The sequence below is a fragment of the Colias philodice genome, chromosome 15 (assembly GCF_061535455.1).
Source record: "Colias philodice isolate Cphi_HAF_F1 chromosome 15, ilColPhil1 Martin Lab GWU primary, whole genome shotgun sequence".
Taxonomy (NCBI): Eukaryota; Metazoa; Arthropoda; class Insecta; order Lepidoptera; family Pieridae; genus Colias; species Colias philodice.
Genome location: NC_143100.1, coordinates 12,336,316 through 12,361,683, shown reverse-complemented (window position 1 = coordinate 12,361,683; position 25,368 = coordinate 12,336,316). Strand labels below are relative to the sequence as shown.

At 34.2% G+C, this 25,368-nt stretch overlaps 2 protein-coding genes across 2 annotated transcripts in view; one reads left to right on the top strand and one right to left on the bottom strand.

Moving 5' to 3' along the window:
• Window positions 1-2,800: 2,800 nt before the first annotated feature.
• Window positions 2,801-25,368, bottom strand: part of LOC149482557 (protein O-mannosyl-transferase TMTC1-like) — a 137,331-nt gene continuing 114,763 nt past the window's right edge. The window contains exons 4-15 of the mRNA XM_089704327.1: window positions 19,783-19,856; window positions 18,205-18,339; window positions 16,629-16,799; window positions 15,769-15,958; window positions 15,246-15,367; window positions 13,366-13,530; window positions 12,673-12,786; window positions 11,880-12,020; window positions 5,242-5,441; window positions 4,498-4,708; window positions 3,868-3,973; window positions 2,801-3,365 (exon numbers count right to left, since the gene is read on the bottom strand). Coding sequence (XP_089560453.1) covers window positions 3,099-3,365; window positions 3,868-3,973; window positions 4,498-4,708; window positions 5,242-5,441; window positions 11,880-12,020; window positions 12,673-12,786; window positions 13,366-13,530; window positions 15,246-15,367; window positions 15,769-15,958; window positions 16,629-16,799; window positions 18,205-18,339; window positions 19,783-19,856 — 1,896 coding nt within the window. The 3' untranslated portion in view covers window positions 2,801-3,098. The remainder of the gene's footprint in view (window positions 3,366-3,867; window positions 3,974-4,497; window positions 4,709-5,241; window positions 5,442-11,879; window positions 12,021-12,672; window positions 12,787-13,365; window positions 13,531-15,245; window positions 15,368-15,768; window positions 15,959-16,628; window positions 16,800-18,204; window positions 18,340-19,782; window positions 19,857-25,368) is intronic.
• Window positions 7,349-8,604, top strand: LOC149482560 (uncharacterized). Its single transcript, XM_089704111.1, has one exon. It carries the CDS (start codon window positions 7,391-7,393, stop codon window positions 8,549-8,551), a length of 1,161 nt encoding a protein of 386 aa, XP_089560237.1. The 5' UTR covers window positions 7,349-7,390; the 3' UTR covers window positions 8,552-8,604.

The window sequence follows — 25,368 nt, the reverse complement described above, 5'->3', positions numbered from 1 at the left end:
ACACGCTTTTCATGATCTTAGGCTTTTTTAAGAGGATGGTGAACTGTGATCTATATCTATCTATCTACATGTACATTGTACATATAAAAATGAAACCCGTTTTCCTTGGTCACGGCATCACGCGTGAACGGGTGGACCGATTTCGATAATTCTTTTATTATAATATTCCTTGAAGTACGAGGATGGTTCTTATCGAAAGAAAACATAAATACCCACGGGCGAAGCCGGGACGTACCGCTAGTTCAGAAATAAAAACAGTAATTTTAAACTCCATGAAGGCGAGTAAAGTATATATCTATAGGTTCAACACGTTTTAGTACCTTCACCTGTATGTTTTCATGTAATGGCTCCTTGACTCGACATCGACTAACAATAAATAGATAAAATTTGTATTGTTTATATTTTAAAATAGTTTAAAATTGTTTATATTTGTATTGTTTTTTATGTATGTGTGTTGGATTAAATGTATTTTCTTTCTTTCTTTCTTTCTAAATTTAATTCAAACTTTGTACCAGGCATCGGTGACAATACAATAAATTCATGAATTCATCATAAGCAATTAAACCATAACATCATTGCCCTGAGCACTGTTTTAACCCTTAATTACTCGCGTCCATATTGTTACACTTACGCTCGCGTGGGGTATATTTTACCCCAATTTTAAAGGTACAATAAAACATATTTTTAATGACATACTTTTATTTTTATTATTAAAATTAGAAAGAGACAACATTGTTCTAAATTATAATACTTTCTTTAAAAATGGTACCTACGTAATTATTACTTTTTAGTCAAATTGAAGGTAACTAAATACCATTTTTTCGATTTAGATTATTTTTCTATTAATTTAGTGCATTAGCAGACATCTTGTTGCCATTTCACAATATTGTAAAGTGTTTGATTATAATTTTTTACGGTTAAATTTTATAAAAAAGTGATAATCTTACAAAATCCCTAGATTGCTACGCATGACCTTGTTCACTGTTTTAATTATTTTAAATCAACAATGTAATTAAGATTTGATACAGCCTAGCTGTTATTGGCGACATCGTCTTTTTTACAATTGAGGAAATGTTAGTAATAAAAAATAATATAACATGATTGTCGTTGTTTTTGGTTGCCTAGATAAAGACATATTTTTTTCTATTTCCTAGGTCATTTGCTTCTCAATATAAGTCAATAAATTACCAACAATGCTAAAAATTGCTTATATAGGCGATTCTGTATATCCTAATTTTTTTCTAAATAAAGCGTTACGACCTCACAGCATCATAAAGTTTCGAAGGAAAGGAAAGGTAGGTACAAATTAAATATTTACCTATTTGCAAAATTATTTAAATTATTATTATAGGAAAATAAAACTCAAGAATAATAGCGTTCATTAATTTTATTCCAAATTATTTAGTACATAATATAATTCCTATGATGTCTTTTAATTTACAAAATGGTTGATGTAGCTTATATTAATTAGGTATATTTATTTGTGTAGTATTTCCAGGTATGTAGGTATTTTCTGTGGTGTGGTGGTTTTTTATGTTTTCATGGACGTATAAAAAAAGACGGATGCCGTATTACGAACAAACAACGTGAAGCCACAATAGTAAGCTAGCGATCGTGTAAAGACAATGAACACGCACACACTCTCACCATAGTAAGCTAGTCGGCCGCCATTACGTCGTGAACTACCGACCGATTAACTGCGTCACTGTTTCACAAAAAATATTTAAAATGCTGTCTTGCGTGGTTAAATGGTGTCGCAACAGTACAATTTTAAATAACAAAACACAAGGGATTACATTCCACAGGGAAGCAAGTTATTTCATTAATGTTTTAATGACAAAATTATTACGGCAAAATTTATAGAAAAAAAATACAGCCGCCATTGTCATCAGGACAGCTGTTGCCATGGCAACATGGCACACACACATGGATGTGTCGCCGCCATTACTAGGCTTCACTCAATGTTTAGGCGATATACCGTCCGCCTTTTTTTATACGTCCATGTATGTTTTCATTATAATATGTTTTATGTTAAAGGATACATAAGAACAAATAAAACTTCTCATCTTATTATGATTGCGTAAATATAAATTCACAATATTATGTTGAAGAAAATATATATTATATTAATGTTCTAGTCTGTATTTTTTTAGATCATACCGTAAAGTAATATATTCATATTATGTTTTAAATGCTGTCTGTATAAAATATGATGAATATTTTAGAATATTGTGTATTAACGAATAACCCAGTTTTTAAACCGTTCTTATTTCGTATACGGTACCTACCTACGTGTTGTTTTTAATCTTCGATTGAGTAAAATTAATAACATGTAATGTCAAGTAAAATTATTTACATTATTTGTCAATTGATAAATAATAGTCAGAATCTTAAAATTATTCAATTCAAATGTCTTTGAACTAGAAGAAAAGCTTAAATTTTCGATATTAAAAAGAACACGTTGCGATGAAAAATAGTATTTCTATCATTGAGATAATATTTTAATATGGAGACGACACCGCCTACATCACTTATGTTCCACTCAACATACGTCATGTGACGTATGTTGAGCGGTATTTTTTAATGGTTTTAAAGTGAAACGCATCAAACATGCCTTCGTGTGTGTTACGATATTGCACAAATAATACAAATAATACGGAAAAGTGCAAAGGAATAACTTTCATCGATAAGTACCTAACTAGATAATAATTTTTAAAACTTAGTTAGAGCAAAAAAATGGCGCACAGATTTTGTTCGTGGTGTCTCCTCCATACGTAGTAATATTATCTCAATGATTTCTATTGATTTTATTATAAACTTTGTAGGAGATGATACCTTATTTTAATTCTCCCATTCATGGAAGCGTATGTCATAGAGTCACGTTAATACTTTTGAAATAAAATTCAAACTCATTTATTTACAACAAAAATTAATATTTGAAATATAATTATGTATTAAGTACCATTTGTTTTTACATGTTTGTATTGCTTAGTGTGACCATTTTATTGTTATTATTAATTTCTGTCTTATCATATTATGTCATGCGTAAACGCTCCATGAATGGAAGCTTTATTTTTTTCTTTATTCCGCCATTCACGTCAATAAGTTTTAATTAAATGATCCGAAACTATGGAAAACGGGTCGGGATCTTTTATTTTCTTTTTATTTAGGGGACAACTTTTCTGTTTAGTGGTTTCTGACTTGTTGTGTGTCTGTTTGTACGCGATGGGTATTGTGTTCTTTTGGCAACTGGGTTTCACTAGCACTTCACTTGGTAATGTTCTATAGTTTTTGCTTGGTGACACGTTTGGTGACGCGTTTGGTGGCACTTCTAGTTGGCTGTGATGGAGACACGTGGACTTCACCTGGAAAGTGAACGGATATTATGTTGACGCTTTTATTCGTCCTTTAAAAAAGTTCAGGATGTCTATATTTTATTTGTAGTTGGCATTATTCAAATTATTTATTGATAATTTTTGTTAAAATTTATATTTTAATCTAATGGTAAGTTTATTTTTTGGATTTATTTGAAAGAAATTATCCCCTTAATAAAATATTAATTTAAATATTTAACATTTATGATTAGGTTCATGGCTCTCTGTAGCATAATGTTCTATTTGTTTGTGTAGTCGAAAGATTTAATATTTTTTAAGAAATTAGGTCAAAAACTATCAAATAGGCTATTTTCATTGATAGCAAGCGGGTAGAATCGGTTCAAAAATATTAATTAGCCAGTAGTATAATTATTTCTATCAATAAAAATCGATATCAGTACAAAAGTACTAACATTTTTTTTTAATTAATACCGTGTATTTAATTTGAACAACTCAACCCATAAACTTAGTATTCACGTAATAATTATATTACCTGCGTGGCTTTCGCGTACTTAGCAGCGCGCGAAGCCAGCTCCGCCCGCACGCGCAGTGCGGCGGCCGCGCGCCGCGCCCCGCCCGCCGCGCCCGCGCGCTGCCATCTGCACACACATCATATAATATTATATTATATCAAAGAGAATACAAATACTACGTAAGTAATATACATTACTGCTTTGAGCCGCTAACTACACACACACACACACATCTATACTAATATTATAAAGAGGAAAGTTTTGTATGTATTTATGGTTTTCACGCATAAACTACTGGACCGATTTTAATGAAATTTGGCACAAACACGCGATTTTATTTTGTTAATATTGAAAGAAACAATTTCTATAAATTACATTATCTACTATACATATAAAAGTCATACTTCTTAGAATTTGGTGAAAAATTTAAGTATGTTTAGGTATCTAGTAAGTACCATGAATATTTTTAAATAAAATAATTTTTAAACTGATAAAAATAAATCAAAACCTCAATACACATATATTATCAAAAAACAAAAATACAGGTAACTACTTTATCCAATTTTGATTGAAATAAATAGTTTAATATTTTGAAACATTAAATGCAACTATACAGGATGGAAAATAATCAGCACAATAAAACAAACCACCTTATAAGCAAGTGCAGCAGTCTAGCTCGCTGTCCGGCCGCCCGCAGCAGCACGCCCGCCGCCCGCAGCGCCGCACTCCCCCCGCCGCCTCCATGTGTCACACCACTCGTGTGTGCGGCGTGTGTGTGTGTAGTGTGGGAGGTGTGTGTGGTGTGTGTGCGTGATACAGCTAGTGCGCGGACGTAGTAGTCGTATGCGAGCGGCCATAGACCTGTGGAATGTGGGTATATTTGATAAAAAAAATTGCAATTAAAAAAAAAAGTACTTTTGGAATATGAGGTAAATAATATTGTTTATAACAACCACTTAATCCGAAAGTTCTCGTTAAACAGTTATTTTATTGCACAAACGAAAAAAATATTCCTACTACCACTATTTTAAGTATTAACTATTATCACTTCCAAATTATATTTTTTTGCTGTTTTGGTCCAATGTATTATACTTTCATTTGGTATAATTTTACGAATTTTCTTTTTACATATAAAATATTGTGTATCCAGTGATTTTTCGTATAAAGAAATATAAATTTGATAGATAAATTTCTTTAAACAATCCTCAGTAGGTGTATTTGATAAATTAAAAAATGGGCTATAACTCTTTGTTGTATAAAATATTGTGCATAATATTATGAGCTTCATTAATTTAAAAATTACAGCATCAATGTAACCCTACTAAAAAATATTACCTACTAATGTAAGTAATATACTTATTAGTTTCAAGTTACAAAAGCAAAATTAAACTCACCTCTCCCCTTCAACCAATTCCCATACAAATAGTAATGCTCCCAGTTCCTCGGCTCCAACTGCAGCAGCTTGTCCAACACGGCTCGTTTCTCCCGCTCCGGTACAACAAGGAACAGCTCGAGGTACGCTTGCACGAAGCGAGGCTCGAGAGTGATGCAACGCTCGAGCATTTTTAACGCGTCTGATATGCGGTTTTTCTTGCTGGAAATTATTAACCGACTTCAAAAACGGAAAAGTAATAAATAAAAAATTGGTTGTTTTTAACGCAGTTATTTTTATTAGAATGTAAAAGTTCTGAAGAGTTATAGAATAAAAATGTTTCTCCAATAAAAAATTAGAATAATAACACAGAACAGTAAAAACAAATAGAAGTGTGATGTGGGCGTCGCCCACGTGTCAATAATAAGTTAAGATCACCTAACTTGCTCCCAGTTGTGCGCAGAAAAATATTCGAGTCGGTTGTCAGCTTTCAAACCTTTTTTCCATATTTTATTCATTAATTAGGATGTTGTTCGGTTACATTAGAGTGCAAAAATGATAGCAGACGAAATAATATCAGCAATGGAGGCATTTCATACCATCGGTAAGTCTTATTTTTATTTATTTTACATATATTTTATGTTATAACTTCGCTTGTCGTAATTTGTCAAAATTTTATACAAATATCTAGTCAAAATGAACCTTAATCCATAAGAAATTAGGACTATTATAGATTGAACTGCAAACAAGACTTTCTGGAATATTATTGCAATAAACAAACGAATGTCGGTTTAGTGATGCTTGTGGCGCATATCGACAGTATCGATACTTTAGAAAAGACAAACATTATAAATATTAAATTTTATTTTATTTTTCCTTAGCTTTCATTTATCCAATTTATTTATAGATTTCCCAAAGAGGCTAATTTAAAAGAGAAATGGATAAATGCAACGTGACGAGTTAACTGGATGCCGAACAGCACTAAGCAGTCTAACAAAGGCCACCGATACATCAAACCTACGGCAGTTCCAAGATTTAAAATAATGCATATTTTCTGTTTGTATTTTGTAAATATAGATTAATACTATTCTATTCCGTTTTTTATTTAATAATCATATTATATAAAAAGACGTACTTAGTAGTAATAAACATACTCCAAAATGTGACACATTATACTATACTCATATAATAGATAGAAAAAAAAATACACAAAAAAAATTTATTTGTGAATTATCGATAACAAGGCTGACATCCCTCAGGGCAGGCATCAGATAAATATCAAGTTAATGTCATTAATGTTGAGTGACACAAATTTCAACCTTATCTCTATGTGTTGAGGTTCAAAGTTATATCTATCGAAAACTAACGCCCTCTGTTGTGGAATAGCTAAATGTTTTCGAATTTGGAATTTCTGAGCAATGAGAACCAAAACAGCTTATATACCTAGGGATGATATACCTACTAAAATAAACCGTAACATGGTGCGTTCGGGTACATATTGAAATGCTGAATTTATAACCTAAGTCAGTTTTTACTCAAATGAAGCTGTCCAATCAAAGGCATAGTTTACTTGTAGTGTACCGTATAACTATCGGTTTAAATGTGTGGGTTTGGCGACACTGGTTTTCATACTAATTATGACATTATAGCACTTCTATTTGTTTTTACTGTTCTATGAATAACTAGCGGTCCGCCCCGGCTTCGCCCGTGGTACATAATATTTACGTTTTCTCTACATAAAAACCATCCTCGTACTTCAAGGAACATAATAAAAAAAGAATTATCGAAATCGGTTCAGCCGTTCTCGAGTTATGCGCTTACCAACACATTTTGCGATTCCTTTTTATATATAAGATAATGAATTGTCACCCATGTGTATAAATAAATATTTTTAATGACTGACTGAGATGATAGTAATAAGCTTAGGAAAAAAAATATAAAAAAAAATAGAAAAACAAAATACCTACTTAGGACGAAGGAAATATTCGACACGAGGTAAAGTAATAATAAAGTCATTATTTCATTCTAAATATAATGTATCAGTTCACAGGGAGATTCTGGCCAATAAATAACACAATAATATGTGATAAGAGGTCAACCTTATTATAATTTTGCATATAAATACTGGACGATTCAACGAGCACGTATCACAGTGTTTCAAACCCGTAAAGATGTACCGCATATTTGTTTTGCTGTGTACATTCCATTTGTCACATGGCTTCTTTTTCTGTTACCAACTGCAGCTGCAAGCGGCGCAACTACAGCAAAGCGTCAATAACTTGCAGGCGCAACTGGCGAACGAACGTGCGTCCTACCAGCGGCAGGTAGCGCAAGTGCAGCAAAATGCGGCTGTTACATCACAGAACGCACAAACACAATTAAATCAGTGCCACCAACAAAAGAATCAACAGGCTGCGACACATCAGCAACAAGAACAACAACTTAAACAACAGATAACGCAACTACAAGCGAATTTGGCTGAACAACAACGGGCCGCACAAACAGGAACGCAATGCCAGCAACAGCTAGGCGCTTTACAGCAACAAGTTAACACGTTGCAAGCAAAAGAACAAGAACTTAAAAAGCAGATAGAAGAGCAGCAGCGGAAATTGCTTGATCAAGAACAAAACACAAAATTACAACATGATCAGTACCAACAGCAACTACAACAACAGATCGCGTTGCAAAAAGAGCTAGAAAATAAAATGAAAAATCAAGAACAACAGTCACAGAAAAACTGCGCAGAAGCTCAAGAAAATATCACACAAACAGAACGAGCTAAGTGTCAGCAAGAACTACAGAAACAGCTAGATTTACAAAAGCAACAAGAAAACACAATGAAACAACAAGAAGAAGAGTTACAAAAGCGAAAAGAGAGGATGCTCGAGTTGGAAAAATCTTTGTCCCCCAACAAAATGCCTCGAAGCAAAACTTTTGATCACCTCGGCTCGTTTTTGAACGAATTGGACTTTTTACAATGTAATATCGACGTTTCCACAACTGTAGCTCAAGATTCCTATAAACTTACTTACCGTCTGCCGAAAAAACTCACCGATGACGATATGGAAGTTAAAATAAATAACAGAGTGATTTACGTAAAGGGCAGTGAAGGTTCCACAGTTTTGTTTGAAAGCGTTGAATTATTGCCGGCCGGTTTAGATGTGAAATCGACCGATTGGCAGATACGGGGAGATAATATGGAAATATTTATTCCATTTAACCTGTCTGAAACTGGCAATAAAATTAAATCATGTGTTGCTGATAATCCAGCGATTACAATAGAATCTTCAGAGAGTACTCTTATCTTCAGTTATAGAAAGAAACCAGAATAATACTGAACTTATAGCATGGCAAATCATTAAAAAAAGATGGCTGATAAATCTGAATTCATATTTTATACTCTCTTTAATAAAAAGTATAAAAGCAAAAATGTGAATTATTATTTGAATATTTATTAATCTTTTACATAATCTTCCAGTATCGTTGACATTTTCATTTGATATTGACCTTAAATATATTTTTATATAAATCTAGCGGTCTGCCCTGGCTTCGCCCGTGGTACATGTTTATGTTTTCTTTTCATCAGAACCATCCTGGTACTTCAAGGAATATTATAAAAAAAGAATTATCGAAATCAGTCCACCCGTTCACACGTGATGCCGTGACCAAGAGAAATAGGGATTCATTTTCATATATAGATTATTACATTTCATTATTACCTACCCACTATATTTTTATATAAATAATGAGTAAGAACGCTAGTTGAAGCGATCAATCTATTTTCCAAATTAAGCTAAGGTTAATTGCTACTAACTGAATTTTTTTTGTGTTCAATCTCAAGATAATTATCTAAATTATTCGAAAAAATATTTGTCCTACAAAATCTATGGTTTGATCAAAGAGTCCCCTCTTTCCAATATGTATCGTTAACGAGGTCATCATAACCTAACCTAACCTAACCAGCAGATTTTTTTGTTTTCACTTAGTTAATATTTATATAATTCAACAGACATATTGTCCTACAAATTGCGTAATAAATATTTGAGACCCATCAAATCAAAATATTTTATCCTTGTTACCTCTGTAAGCTACCACAATCGAGAGTTTCGTACATGAAATTATTGGGCGTCTCATCAAAATAAAGCTACTCACGGAAAATTAGCTTGATAGTAATCACTTGCAAAAATGGGCGAAGGATCCTGGACTATAATTAGTTTTTTAAAGATGCAGTTAACATGTTGGAGTTATATTATATTGATTAATGTTCTTAAGTGTCCCTATCTCCGCTTATTAATATTATTTTGAATAGCATTATCAGAATATTAACAAAGCCATTACCGATCTCTGGAAAGTCCAATATGGAGGTCACATAATATGTATCACGATAGTGATAAAAATAACTGCGTTAAAAACAACCGACTTCAAAAACGAAAAAGTAAAAATAAAATAGATTTGATATAAGTATTAACACTGCACCGACATCAAACCTTTTTAGTAAATAGCACATCTAAATAATATGTAGTAATAATTAATAATATATTAAATTCTATTTTATTTTTTACTTTTGCGTTTTTGAAGTCGGTTGTTTTTAACGAAGTTATTTTTATTTTAATTTTATAGATATAGTGTTGTACGTTATGTTAAATATCACCTAGCCTTTAAACTGCGGAGTTTAGATATGAATTAGACCACCAATAGGAACACTATAATAGTGCTATAAGTTTGTTGAAATCAGTGTGTATAAATAAATAGTCTTGTACGCTATGTAAAATATCACTAGCCTACCCAAGACTGTGGAAATCATATTATAATAAATGAAAATATAAAATATATAATATATATTATAACTAATGAAAATAGCGCTTTAAGTTTGTCGAGTCGCTCGTTTCTTTTTCTCCTCAAGGTATAGTATGATTTTTATTATTATTTTTTTATTTTTTTTTATTTATTGCACGCCTCATAAGCGAAGCGTTGAGGTGGGTACTACTGTCACTTCGCGCAAAACATCTGATTTTTCAAACTTAAAATGTCTTTATGTATCATACATTGCACTTGTAAGATAATACATACACACACATATTAAGAAAAAACACTATTTTTAACGTTCATGATAATTATTTTTGATGTCATTTTTGTTATTTAAACTAGTTAAAAAACAGTTTAAAAAAGTTCTGTCTTGGACGTCCGTGTGTCTGTATGTGCGGATCCTTTTTCTTGTTAACACGATAGCGACCGAAATACTTTACTAATCGAGTCTTTTTTTTTCTCTTACGCTTGAGTATGCTCAGGAATAGAACCCTTTCATTTTTCAGGGTCTGATTCGATGTGGTTTAATTGTTATTAAATAAACAAAAATAATAATTAATAAATATTTATTAAAAAAAATATGAGGCGTGCACTTTTGGATTTTCCAAATTATTTCTTTAATTCAGGCAACAAATGTAGTTACAGTTAAAGGTCTTAATATAACTTAAAAAATACGGCCCATATGAACTTAAAACTACTTAAATACTAAATTAAATTGAATCATAATTTTAGATATTATATTGTATTATTTGATAATAATTAAGTTAATGCTGCATTTTATGTGGTAAAGTAGTTGGATCTATGACGTAAATTTACCTTTTTCTCGTATTTAATTTCTGAACGTTTGTGTAATTAAGCTTATCTCTATACTAAATAGCGAAGCTCATATAGACATAACATTGACGTCAATCAAAGTTCCTTTGTTACTTGTGTGTCTTTGGCCGATAAGTATTTAAGTTACACTTTTTGCATAGCGTACACTTGACATTGCAACATCCTTTGAATACAATAAACAAGCATTTAGAAATAAATATTAACTTGATAGTACTTTTATATTAATTAGTAGAAATGGTATTGGGGCTATTGGTTCAGAGTACCATCATTTCTGTGAGTACTGTGAGTGAAGCGAAATTGAACCAGCGAGGGGCTGAAAGGTTGATCCGCTGACCAGCCCACAACAACACTCAACGGCCACACCTGGTTAAGCATCCGTGTGCAGCCGGTGTCTGTTAATTTTTTGATGTAATAGTGTTTTTTCTAGCTTAAGATATATAGAATGTACAACTGAACGAAACTTGTTCCCACGTCATAGGATATCCTGTGTGACTAAGGGTTCTTAATTTCTTTGTATCATAATATTTTGGAAAATAAAATTGTTATCTATGGTGTGCGGTGTGCAGTGTACGGTCACAGAATAATAACTAGTAGCTGGCTATTAAGTGTTTGTAGTTTAGTTTAGTTTTAGTTAGTAGGTGTTTGGTGTCTAGTGTTTGGTGTGTAATATGTAGTGTTTGGTGTCTAGTGTTTGGTGTGTAATGTGTAGTGTTTGGCGTCTAGTGTTTGGTGTGTAATGTGTAGTGTTTCGTGTCTAGTGTTTGGTGTGTAATGTGTAGTGTTTCGTGTCTAGTGTTTGGTGTGTAATGTGTAGTGTTTGGCGTCTAGTATTTGGTATGTAATGTGTAGTGTTTGGTGTCTAGTGTTTGGTGTGTAATGTGTAGTGTTTCGTGTCTAGTGTTTGGTGTGTAATGTGTAGTGTTTCGTGTCTAGTGTTTGGTGTGTAATGTGTAGTGTTTCGTGTCTAGTGTTTGGTGTGTAATGTGTAGTGTTTGGTGTGCGTTGTGTGTGTGCACTCACCGGTAGAGCTTGGCGAGGTTGTAGTGCGCGTTGAGGTGCCGGCGGTTGTAGCGCAGCGCGAGCAGGAAGTGCTGCTCGGCGCGCTCGCCCGCCGCCAGCGCGCCCAGGTTGTTGTGTGCGCTCGCGTAGCTCGGCCATAGTCTGTTTTATGGGAAATTTTGTTGTTATTGCATAGCTTCTATCACGGGCCTTGAGCGCGGGGACCGAATCCAGAAATTCCGTAACGAAAAAAACCTCACCGACCCCACTCCGACGGGCTCGGAGGTGTGGCTTGAAGGCATAGCATGCAATAGCTTTACCGCGGCAGTCCCCGAGTGCCACACGTCTTTTTTTTATTGCTAACATACAGACACGCATATGCAGTGTCAAAATTTGTAGTGCCATCGAAAGGGGGATGTCATTTTTACAGATTTTTGCCGATTCAATTCGAGTATAATATGTACATCAACAGAGTCTAGGGATATTTTGACTTGCATCAAATATTTAAAAAACTATGTAGAATTTTGTCATATTGTAACGTTTTTACAAAAAATAATAAAATTTCATGTTTTTATAAGTGAAACTTTATTAGTCGAGATTGAGACTAAAATTTAAAGGTCGCGTCATAGCAATACCGTCGCGACATGGAGTGAGGCAACGATCGTGGTATGTCTGTTCTTTATTCGTGCAACTTGGTATAATAAAATTGCATATTTAGCTGAACAATCAAATATATTTTTGATATATTATTATGTCACTCACAGGAGATGGCCATCAATATCAGGCCAAAAATATCTACCAATAAAGAACTTACTTCAATGCTTCTTTATAATGTTTGATCGCGTTTTCCTGTTGCTCGATATCTTTTAAGAAGTTTGCAAAATTGTAGTGAAGTTTTGCATTATGCGGAAGAACTGCGAGATCGGCCCTGAAATTGTTAAAATAATATACTTATACATTATTATCATTATATTTTGGTTTATATTTTTTTATTAGAAGTATTTAGTCATGAACCTATGTTGAGTTATGAACCTACTCATAAAGATGTATAAAAACAGCATATAGCTAATTTATAGCAAAATATAAGATAATTCTTGTTGCTAATATTATCACGTAGGCGTTAGTTTTTCATATATTATTAGATATTAGATACCCGATTGTTAAACTTTAGACACAGATCGCTAAATATTAAGTAACCGATACATAGGTACATTCCAACAAAAAAAACCCTAACAATAACGTTCCAAACTTAAAATGTTGTCGCAATTAATTGCGCGCAATAAGGTTTAATTTAATTCGAGCGTCATTCCTTCATTTTTATACCTCAGCATTTTTCCGACCTTACCAACTCATAAGTAGTCATAAGCAATTTTATTTCAAGCTTGTTCTTCCACGTACTGACTTTAGCAGTTTAAGGAATAGATTGTATTATTCGTTTTTTTTTACTAATTTATAACTTATTGTTGTGTATTTGTGTGTGTGAAATGTGTTTGTGTCTCTCACATACCTAAGCAGTGTCTCCCGTGTGCGCCAGTCGCGGTTCCGCAGGTGCGTGCGCGCGGCGCCGCTGGCCACGAGCGCGGCCGTGCCCAGCGCCGCCAGCCGCCGCCCGCGCGCACCGCACCCCCACACTAGCTGCACGCCGTATACCGTCACTACTAGTGAGCCCACGCTGCGTAGTCAAGACAAAAGTAAGTAAAAAAAAGTAAAAAATATTTATTCAAAAATCAAGCATACAATCTCGTTGAACTTATTACAATAAGGCTGTTAACACAGTAATTACGTAGTATATACTTACATCATTTGAACCAAGATGCCCACACTAGACTCGTGGCCTGTATTGTGGGCATCAATACAAAATATAAAGAAACAAACAAAAATAGGCAAGGATGTAAATGAAATGTCGATTTATTAATGTATTAAGAATAAATTGCAATTCATGTATTATATTATTCTTAATGCTTTATTTTATGAGGTAAAACTTAAATGAACAAAAAATAAATAAATATCAAAGATAATAGAAGAGAAAAGTATACAGAGATATTATGTCCGTTGAATCTGCTGTGATTGAATGACTAGTGTGTTGAATAAATAAATATTTCAGGACAATTTTTCACACACGGCACGATCTGATCCCATAAGCTTTCGCTTGTGTTATGGAAACTAAATGGCTGATAAACATACATACATAATTTTAAATAAATTCTTATAATATAGATAATTAACATTCAGTTGAATGACTAGGCCAAACGTTTATTTAACAAGCGTTACCCAACGTCCAATTAGTTAGCAGATTGTAATGTCATCTCTCTCTGAAGTGGATATTTCGCTGTCATTTGGTTGAATCTGCTATTTGATTGAATGACTAGCGACTTGGTCCTTAAGTCATTCACTTAATTAATGTCGTCATTCAATGAACGCGCTAGTCATTTAATCAAATAGCAGATTCGACCAGATGGCTGCGACTGAAACATTATAAAAGGTGGAAATTTTCTGTGGACCCTGGAGGAAAAGTATTAACAAAAAACAGATATATAGCAAATTTTGCTGTAAAGAAATATGCCGCTATTTGGAAAAGGAAATAAAACTGCCTTTATAGATTTTCGAAAATACGCTTGCGCCACGTGAATCAAACGAACTGTACATTTTATTGTATCGATCGTAAGAGCCAATAAAATTATAAGGATGAAACAAACAAATTTAAAGCTAAAGCTATGTAGAAAGAACTATGATAATAATAAATTATACCTACATTAACAATTTTACCAATACTCAGATTTCAAAGCTTAATTTAATGAATTAATTCAATTGATTTCTCTTAGTGTTAAATTCTAATCATTTAGTGGGTAATTGCCGCACCTAGTTATAAATTATCTTAACAAAACTTGTTCCTTTCGTGACTAGAAAGTTTTCCTGGAAAGTTTGTATTGTAACCCAGTGAAAGTTACAGATAAAGACACAGTTTAAAACAGTTGTCAAAATTGCGTTCATGGAAACAATAGTACTTAGGTATTCTATCCTAATAGCATTTTGAAAGCGAAAGTTTGTGAGAATGTATGGATATTAGATATTTATGAAATTTTGTACAAATTTAGATAACCTGGATTATCATATAGCTATAGGTCGCTTATTATCCGAGTATCACGCAAGTTATGCAATGGACAAATAGTTATTATATAAATATATACTTAAATAAAAATAAAATATATATAACAAACACGTTGAACACAAAAAGTACGAGTAAAGAATATCTTAATACAAATTGTCAAAGAAAATATTTTACTTCATTCTGATCCTGTTCAAAAAGCATTTACCACAGAAAAAATATTAGTTAGGTAAGTACTTATATTATTTTTACATACTTTTTTGTATGATCAAGGTACATACCTAGGTATATAGAGCACTCGTTCGGCGACCACGAAGCCAACAGTCACCAGTAAATTGGAAGCAGGTAGGTATGGGATCACCAACAAAAGCAATCCCACCACTGCTGGCGTGTGCCGTTGTAACTGAAAAAGATAAATTCTTTGTTTTACAGGAGTATTTTTTTATTTATTTTATTTTAAGCTGTAAAATAATTATGGACTATTCATCATTGAACAAATTGCACGTGAAAAGCTTTCGTTCTTAAAATAATAATTATAGATCGTTTATGTTTCGTGAGCATGTAAATAAAACAAAACTAATTGAAATTGAATTCGTTGTAAACAAAATCAGAGTAAATTTATTTAAAGGACACTAGAATTACTTAACATACCTACATCAAATGAAATAATACACAACATTATGAAGCGTGCAATGCAACACACTCACACACGTTCTTATAAACATGCACACAAACACTTAAACAGCCCTAATTATATACACACCTAACGAACGCACACACCTGCCCGCCCACGCACACACTCACCTCCAAGTCCATAACACATCTATACGTCAAAGCAACGAGCGCCAACAGCGCGGCGCCGGTCAACAGATTCCTCGCGTCCCACAAACTGGTGACAAGCGGCACGGACCCCATCTGCCAGTCGTGGCTGAGCGTCCACGGGCAGAGGAGCAGCCACCAGTTGAATGCCGCGAGATAGCAGAACGTCATGAGTCTGGAAACAGCGGCTTTTTTTACACGCTTTTTATTAGCTTCACCTGTATGTTTGTTTGTAACCGACTTCTTTGGGCACGATTTTGACCCTTTTTAAACGGCCAGATTTCGTTCAAACTTTGTAGATTTATTGAGGACCGATGACAATACACTAATTTGATAAAGCGTGTTTTTTAGGTTTTTAAGCTATTATTTATTTAAGGACAATAGTAATAATATTGTATGTTACATAGAAACAGTTACATCACCGCCAGAGAAATACAAATATAACAGCATTATCATTATATAGTAGGTAAAGTAGTGAATATGTTCGTTCTTATTAAAATGCTAAGAATAATCCTGTTATAATTTACACGCTGTCTAAATATATTAGTTAGTTAAGAAAAAAAAATATCAGGTGTAAGTATTAGCTATCACCGCTCGTTATAATTTTTGTCCTTTCGGTTAATAGCTTCGGTCGTAACAAATTAAACGTAAATCTTATATAATACCTACCTACTATCTTCTTTTTAGCTTCGCTTATGTTCGAATGTAAATTTAAACCATTCTTCAATCTGAAGACGCTCAAAAAATTTAATTAAAATCGGTTCGGCCGTTTAGGAATTGCGATAAACACACGCACACAAGAAACACATACACTTATATAATTAGTATAGGTACATAATAATTACCTCACGCTAAAAGAAGGATGAAAAGCAGGTGGATTGTCTTGTGGTGAAAACGCTGGCAAAGATCCCTGTAAGAGAGTCAGTCTTGCTGCAGCTAAAATGATCAAAGCTGCAAGACCTCGACTGACTCTGCTGCAAACATTGTCCCCTTTCCATCGCCAACGTACCGGGGACCTGGAAAAATTACGAAGAGAATTGTTAATTTAGAACAAATAAACCACAAATACAATATAACATTTTCTGTATGTCGAAAGGAAAGTTTTTAATCTTACCAGTTACCTTGTTATTGTATGGTTAATGTAAAAAGTATGTGCTATAAGTTAATAAAATAAATCCGTGCAAAAGGAATCACAATAATGTTTTATCATTTTTTACAAATGAAAACATTTGGAATTTATATCACGTGTGCGTAACATGATTCAAAATAAGTTCTAGAATTTGATTTGTTTTTTTTTTTCTAGGTCATATGGCAGTAGGTCTAAGCAATAGGTCCATGATTTAAGAAAATTATAATAATAATATAATTTTAATAAAGATTAAAAGTAAAATTATATCAACTGATTATTGTAAAAAAATATCGAATTCAATTTAATCATCACTATTAATTAATGTTACAGATTAATTTTTAATTTAACATTTTGGCGCGCCCGCACTATTTTTAAATATAGAATGTTCACGTTCGTTTTTTTTTCAGTGCGGCCACGTGCGGCTTATATTGTGTTTTTACCTTTTCAGATATTACTATTTCGTTATTTTAAATTAAATATGTTTTGTTTTACTAGTTATAAAATAAGCAAACATTAATCATAAAAAAAAAATCATATAGGTAGGTATTTACTTTAAATTATTTCTAGTTTCTGTGATCTGTGATTATTTCGGACAGTTTAATGTTAATTTTGGCGCCGTAAATAGAATAAAGCGCGCTGCGTAAGGGCGCGTTCCCACTATGTCGTAACGACTAATTTATCGTTCAACGACTGTAGTCTCTACCTGTTCCCATTATAACGATTGTTTGTCGTCAACATTTTTTATCGTTTAGTGACTGTCGTATCTAGCTGTTCCCATTGGATCGCTCAGATCGCTCGCATCATCAGCAAGCTACAAATCTAGTCGCCTCTGCGTTCGCTTGGGTAGGGAAAAGCAAACCGAGTACAGACGCGAGGGGCGCGCGGGTGCGAGAGGGAAGGGAAAACACGTGTTCGTCTACATAGAGTTGCCGTCCACGATTTTTTTATCGTTTTACGACTGTCGTGCTTGCCGTTCCCACTGTCACGACAAAGTGTCGTCACTGCAAAAACTGTCGTAGACGACAGTAAATTGTGTCGTTCTAAATGTGAACACCTCCATTTAAACATATAAGCCACGACACTTAAAACTACACGATTATCTGTCGTCACGACCCGGTGGGAACGCGCCCTAACTATGTATTTACTATTTAGTAATCTGTGGCGCTGCGTTGATACAATATTTTGGCTTGCTGTGATAATATTATTATTATGTTCCAGATTTAGTTATAATTTAAATAAAAATTACCTACATAATAGTTGTCTTACACATAAGAAGGTTAAAAAGTAAATACCTGCTTAGAGAGTTCCAGGATCGATATAAATCGAAGGCAATGTTAAAAAGCAGTGCTGTGAGACCAGTCTCCTTCGCCAGCATGCTGAGAGCAGCCAGGACTATGCTGGACATCACTCGGTGTCTGCCTGCACAACTGAAACGTGAAATAACTTATTCAATATATTTGTTAGAAACTGGAATTAAATGTACGAATTACATATTTTTGTATGCGACCTTGATGCAGTGGTAAATGTATGTACATAATATGGTGTAAAAATTAGCCTCGATCTGGAGGAACATGCTATTAATAATTATTGTCTTAGTTCATTGTTCTCTAAAAAAATTAGATTGGTGAAGTAGTAAATAAAAATTATATTTATTGCAGATTGCAATTTAGACTAACGTGCGATGTTAACTTCTGATTTTATTTACACGCCGTTATTCGTAACATTGGACATTCGTATTTATTTATTTATTTATTCAAATTTATAATTATTATTTATAAACATTAGACTAGTTACATTATGAATATCAGCGTTTTAAATTTTAATACAGTACCGCAAACAATACTGTCCACAGAATTTATCCATGTGCCCGTTTAAAATCACCAAATCCGTCATATTGATGTACGGCCAGCATACCCGCGCTAATAATATAATCCCCTAACAATTGAACGTCCCCAGGGCCCATAATACGCGACAAACTTTCGGAGGCCTTTATCCCAAAGTCCCAAAACAAGAAGGAACTCAGTAACAACATCAAGACTTGGGAACTATTCGCACGACGTTACTTCGTTTACACTTTATAAAGATGTGAGTATGATGTGAGTGACATTATGTATCATGATTCATTACGAGAACTAATAGTTGGGAAGTCTAGATTATAGCTCTCTTATCCATATCTTATTATGGAGAAATTGTCTATTAATCGAACCAATTTTTATGTAATTTTTTCATGCATACCTAGGTAAATAGTTTAAGCATAAGTAGTTTTACTTTTACTTCACTCACTTATTGTTTCAAATTCAACCAAATAATGGTACTGTGCTTTATACAGTTCAATAGTACACAACATTCAATCCTTTTTTATAAAATTACAATATTCCTAAAAATAAATTGAAATACCTATATTAATTGCTACAACAAATACCATATCAAATTTACCGGCTTTGAAAGACAGAATGTATTCGATACATCATTACCAACGTATTGTATTACGAAACATACCATTTCAAATCTGGGATACGTAATAAGCGATATGATGCCGTGCCAAGCGATGTTATAGCTTTCATAATATTATCAAAGTCGCATTAAATCGTATCAAGCTGCGACATCGTACCGATTGTCATCACATAACATGTTCAACCTCGGTACGAATCTGCCACATTTTTCAAGTTGCCAAAATGGCTGACAGAATAAATTTGTTTAAGTACATGCATCTAGCAGGTGAAATTTATGCTGAAATAGGACACCCTTATTTATCACACCTAAAATATATCACTAGTTAACTATTCTCGGACTTTCTTCTGATTTGTTGCAAACACTGTGAATAGATTAATCTCAAGGCATTTATTGAAATAAATAAGAAAAAAACTTACCCATGATACATTAGTAAAGATGATAGAAAGAAGAAGCAGGCTAAGACATCAGCCCGACCGACCACACCAGACACCTGAAACAAAAATAAATTATGTAACATAAGTACTACATTTTTCTAATTTACCGCAAGATTTTCATAATCTGACTACTACCGTAAAGTAAAACTATTCAAAGTTAAAAATAAACAAATTAAATCTCTTGATACTTTAGTATATTTTATCAGCAAACGAGTGGGAAAGAAAACCCGAAGCTTTTAGCTTGTAACGTTGTTCGAGACTCGTAAACCTTGGTCCTTAAAGAAAATCGATCAATAAAACACATGTCAACGTCTCATTTCAAAACCCTACAAGGGCTCTCAAGTCTCAAGTATTTATACCGCAGAATCAGAACAATATTGTAATATTTATATCAAATCTATATGTCGGCGCAACGACGAAAAACGACTACCCTCAAACTACTAAATAATTATAACTAGCTAAAGTTTACTTTGATCTTTTTAAATAAGTGGTTGATTCATTAATCAACCACTAATGAAATAATTAAATTAACGAAATAATTAATCTTTGTTAAAAATGATAAAAATTCATCGTAAAAATTCGAGTGGCAACACTCAAACTAATTCTTGTGAGTCATGGTTTGCTTTAAATGCGATCGCCCGACGGCACAGAGCACATTCACTCGCCGGCCGTTGGAGCGTTCGGAGCTCTCTCTAAAATTAGTAATTTCGACGTGGATTAAAAAGGCAGTAAAAATACCCACGGGCGTTCTACTTCGAGTATGAGCGCCTGCCCTGCTGATGGTGACGTCGGAATTGCTGACGTCACTCTTTTTAAAAATAGCCTGCGGGCCCCTTTCTTCCGTCATCAGAAGTGGGATAGAATTCAAGCTCTCAATTTTTAAATGTTAACGTTTACGTAGTTTTGTAACGGCATACTGGCGTTTGTGTTTTTTCGTGCGTTGTGTAAAGTAAAAGTTTGTTACGTGGATTATTGTAACGGGAGTGTAGTTCATGGAAGGAATTGTGTGTGTTATCTGAGCTGCACCTCTCTTTGTGATAAGCATAAATCTACGAGAACCTCCGAGAAATCTACGAGAACCTCCGAGAAATCTACGAGAACCTTCGAGAATCTGCCTATATCACAAATGAGTACGTGTTGACCACATGATACGCGAACGGACTGTGTCTGTCATGTGGAGTGTTCAGTATTCTGAAAGGTCAGTGTGGCCGAGGCAGTGTGTTTTTGAAATCCCGAGATGAACTACCGTAGTGTTGTAATACGAGAAAAGACGTACGAGGACGTACGATTGTCAGTATGGCCGTGTTAGACTTAAAATCTACGAGAACCTTCGAGAAACTACGAGACCCTCCGAGAAATCTACGAGAACCTTCGAGACTTCTTCTTTGTCGATTCACTCTTGGCAGAGTGGTCGTGGTCACGTTGAGACATCCACATTGGTAGTGGAGGCGGACACAGCTTTCCGCACGATCTCCCGCCATGTCTTCCTGTTACTAGACTGTCTGGTGCAGTCTGATACACAAATTCCTATAGCAGATTTACTTGGTCAGTCCAGCGCATTAGTGACCTGCTTTTACAACGAGACATTTACAACGAGGCTGGTGCAGAGCGCGCACCGCCTGTCAGTATGGCCGTGTCGGCGCAACGACGAAAAACGACTACCCTCAAACTACTAAATAATTATAACTAGCTAAAGTTTACTTTGATCTTTTTAAATAAGTGGTTGATTCATTAATCAACCACTAATGAAATAATTAAATTAACGAAATAATTAATCTTTGTTAAAAATGATAAAAATTCATCGTAAAAATTCGAGTGGCAACACTCAAACTAATTCTTGTGAGTCATGGTTTGCTTTAAATGCGATCGCCCGACGGCACAGAGCACATTCACTCGCCGGCCGTTGGAGCGTTCGGAGCTCTCTCTAAAATTAGTAATTTCGACGTGGATTAAAAAGGCAGTAAAAATACCCACGGGCGTTCTACTTCGAGTATGAGCGCCTGCCCTGCTGATGGTGACGTCGGAATTGCTGACGTCACTCTTTTTAAAAATAGCCTGCGGACCCCTTTCTTCCGTCATATACTTTATAATATTATAAAGCTGAAGAGTTTGTTTGTTTGATTGGTTGGTTGAATACGATCATTGCATCGGATTATGTTCATATTTCGTTATTTTGTAATTAAACCTTAATTCCAAAGGACAAATAAACGACCATAAGTATCCAACTTCTGCGATATAGATTATAGACAACTAAACAAAGCACAACTCGTTTTGTGTAAACATATACAAGTATACAAGCAAGGCTCTATCTTGCGAAATTACATAGGATTGGAGGCTGCGGCGGCTCCTAACGGCGAACCGCAGGGCTTAAATATAACGTTGGCAGCCTGAAGCCTCTCTTCTGCACAATTATTTGAAATAACGTTTCTGTATCTATTGAAATGTTTCTGTCTATTAGACAACAATTTATATTTTAATCGTCTAACTACATTTTTATAGTAGCCTTCAAACGTTAAAACGTTTGATGAGATGCTGCAACTATGGCTTTCATAATTAGTCATTAAAGAACTAAAGAAAGAAAAGTAGAGAAGGATAGGAACGACTCTATCAAATTTTATGTACTAGTAATATCATAAACGTAATGTAACACATTCTATAAAAATATTTTTTGAAGAGAAACTTCTTTAGGCGCGTTCAGAGTAAAATTTCAAGGCGACGACTTCGGTACCTATCTTTGAATCTTGCCAAAGAAGTTTCACTTCTGACACGTGTGCTCGACACACACGCTCTTTTTTATGTTGTTGAAGGTCCGACGTGTCCCGGTGGTACTTTATATATAGGCAGACGAACAAAAAAGTAAGCATGGTTTAAAAAGATTAAAAACTCTTTCAGTCGTTTAACGCCTGGTAATAACAACTTTAAATTAATTCATCTATTTTCAAACCATTATGGATAATATCGTTAGAAGTTCAGCTAGTTACGGTAATTATTTCCACTAACTTTGCGTTCATCTTCTACCGATAAATTCCGATAAAATTCCCGGTATAGTTGTGTTACAGCGGTTTATTATTCCATCATTAAGTTTTTATACGTTCTAACAAGATTTACATTACACGTAGAATAATTTCTAGTTACAATATTATTATTTTAGACTTGTTGTGCTCCGCTGTTTCTTATGGAGGCGATCCCTCCTGAATTTTTACAGCTTAAAATATCAGTAATTTGTTGATGAACGGCACACAGGCGTAGAATCATAAACCCTTTTTTATTTTAATATTGCATTAAATTCAGTTTCATTTATAACTATACTTGCTAATATTTAAATGTCCCACCAATGATAAAAAAAAAAATGTGTGCGTGTACTAGTGTACACACGTAAGAAGTGAAACTTCTTTATGACCTTATTTTTCAAAAAATAATTTACTATATGCAACTTTACAGAAATACGTCGAATCACGCGTGGTAGGGATAAGTAAAAGATGGCGCGTAACGGAAAAATGTCACGCGTAACGAAAAAATATTACACTAAATTTTTTTCCAACCCCGATAAAGAAGTTTCACTTCAATAAAGAAAACACGAAATCAAAGCTGAATTGTGAAATCAAATTACTGAATCAATAAAGCAACTTACTCGGTTCGCACGAAGAATTATTGAACTTGTATGGTTGCCCTGCCTAGAAACATAATCTCAGAGCAAACGCAAAAACTTGCGATATAAAATATCAGAACATTCAATAAAACTCCGTAAATATAGGAAATTCGATCGGCGGAGAGAATAACAGAAAGATTACTTGGGAAGCGTAGAAGTTTGATCTTAAAAATATTTTGTAAGAGTACAGCACTCTTCGGATAGGATGATTTTATTAGAAAAAAGAAAGAAAGAAGTTGGACGTATTACAAAAAACATTTATCAGTGGAATGATGTTAATTTGGTTTGGTGAGTTTAAATATTTATTTAAAATGCGAAGGACGAAGTCAGGGTGGAAGCCTATGCCAACTAATAGAAAAAAGCTCCAGTCTTGCTAAAAGAGTTGAAATATTTTGGTCAAATTTAATACACATTACACACGCAACATTTAAAATATAGCATGGACGTGATCTATCCCGAACGACATGTTTTTCTAGTCCTGTGTTTTCATGTACGCCACTGTATGTTTTTACAAAAAAATAACTGATAACAGTTGTCTATTTCCCACAACACGTAGTCTGGCGTAGTTAGAATAATAGAGCAATGCAAAGAAAAATGTTTATGATATATTTTAAGCTATTGCATAGCTTCTATCGCGGGCCTTGAGCGCGGGGACCGAATCCAGAAATTCACGCAGGCACGCAGGTGTGGCTTGAAGGCATAGCATGCAATAGCTTTATCGCGGCAGTCCCCGAGTGCCACACGTCTTTTTTATTCATAAAATATCTAATTATCAAATCTTGTATATGATTTTATGAGCGCATAAACTCGCCCGAACGATACATCAATATCTGATTGGCTGTGAAGAATAATCCGTTTAATAAAACATAAAAAAGTGCTAAAATAGTTTACGATTTGTATCGTAGGTTTATCTGAGAGGGTCGTAAAGTTTTGATGGTTGGATATTATGAAATATCTGTGATGACCTCCGAGGGGCTGATAGCTACCGAAATGATGGCACCATCATCTAAATAGCAGTAAACTATAATCTGTAATAATGTCCCGGGACAAACTTCGGCTATAGATTCAGTCATCAATAATTTTGGACGGGACTAATCCGTTTAGCTATGTATAGAAAACTTTGGTAACAGCTGGCGATAGAATTTATTGAGATGGAATATAAAATATTTTAACTATATTATAATGTTTATAGTGTCTGAGTTTTTGGTGCTTTTTTCGGTATAAATATCTTTTTGTGACTTACTCTTTATTTAGTCATAGATTGTAGTCCCAAGGAGGGATCGGATTCCTTGTTAATAAGTCGCTTGCAAACAATATTTCTGAGATAGGAAGCGTGTCCGCTAGGGTAGCATATCTTACACTCAAAATGACCAAACGGTATTCCCTGAAAGTAATACAAGTATATGCACCGACGACAGCTTATCCAGATGAAGAAGTAGAATCCATGTATGAAGATATCGCTAAAGCCATTAACATTGCTAAAACATATTATACTGTGATCATGGGCGATTTTAATGCGAAAGTGGGCACAAAGAATGCAGACGAGACAAGGATTGGACTTTTTGGGACGGGAGTCAGGAACCCCAGAGGACAAATGCTTTTGGATTTTATGGAGAGAGAGGGCCTGTACCTGATGAACTCATTCTTTAAAAAACCGAAGCAACGAAAGTGGACCTGGATTAGTCCGGACGGATCTATTAAGAACGAAATTGATTTTATTCTTTCCACGAAACGACATATATTTAACAACGTCTCAGTGATTAGTAGGCTTAAAACTGGTAGCGATCATCGTTTGGTTAGAGGAACGTTAAATATCAATGTTCGGATGGAAAGATCGCAACTGGTCAGACCCACTTTTCGTCGTTTAAATCCAAGTTTCCAAAAACAAGAAAGCTTTCAGCTCGAACTTCAGAATAAAT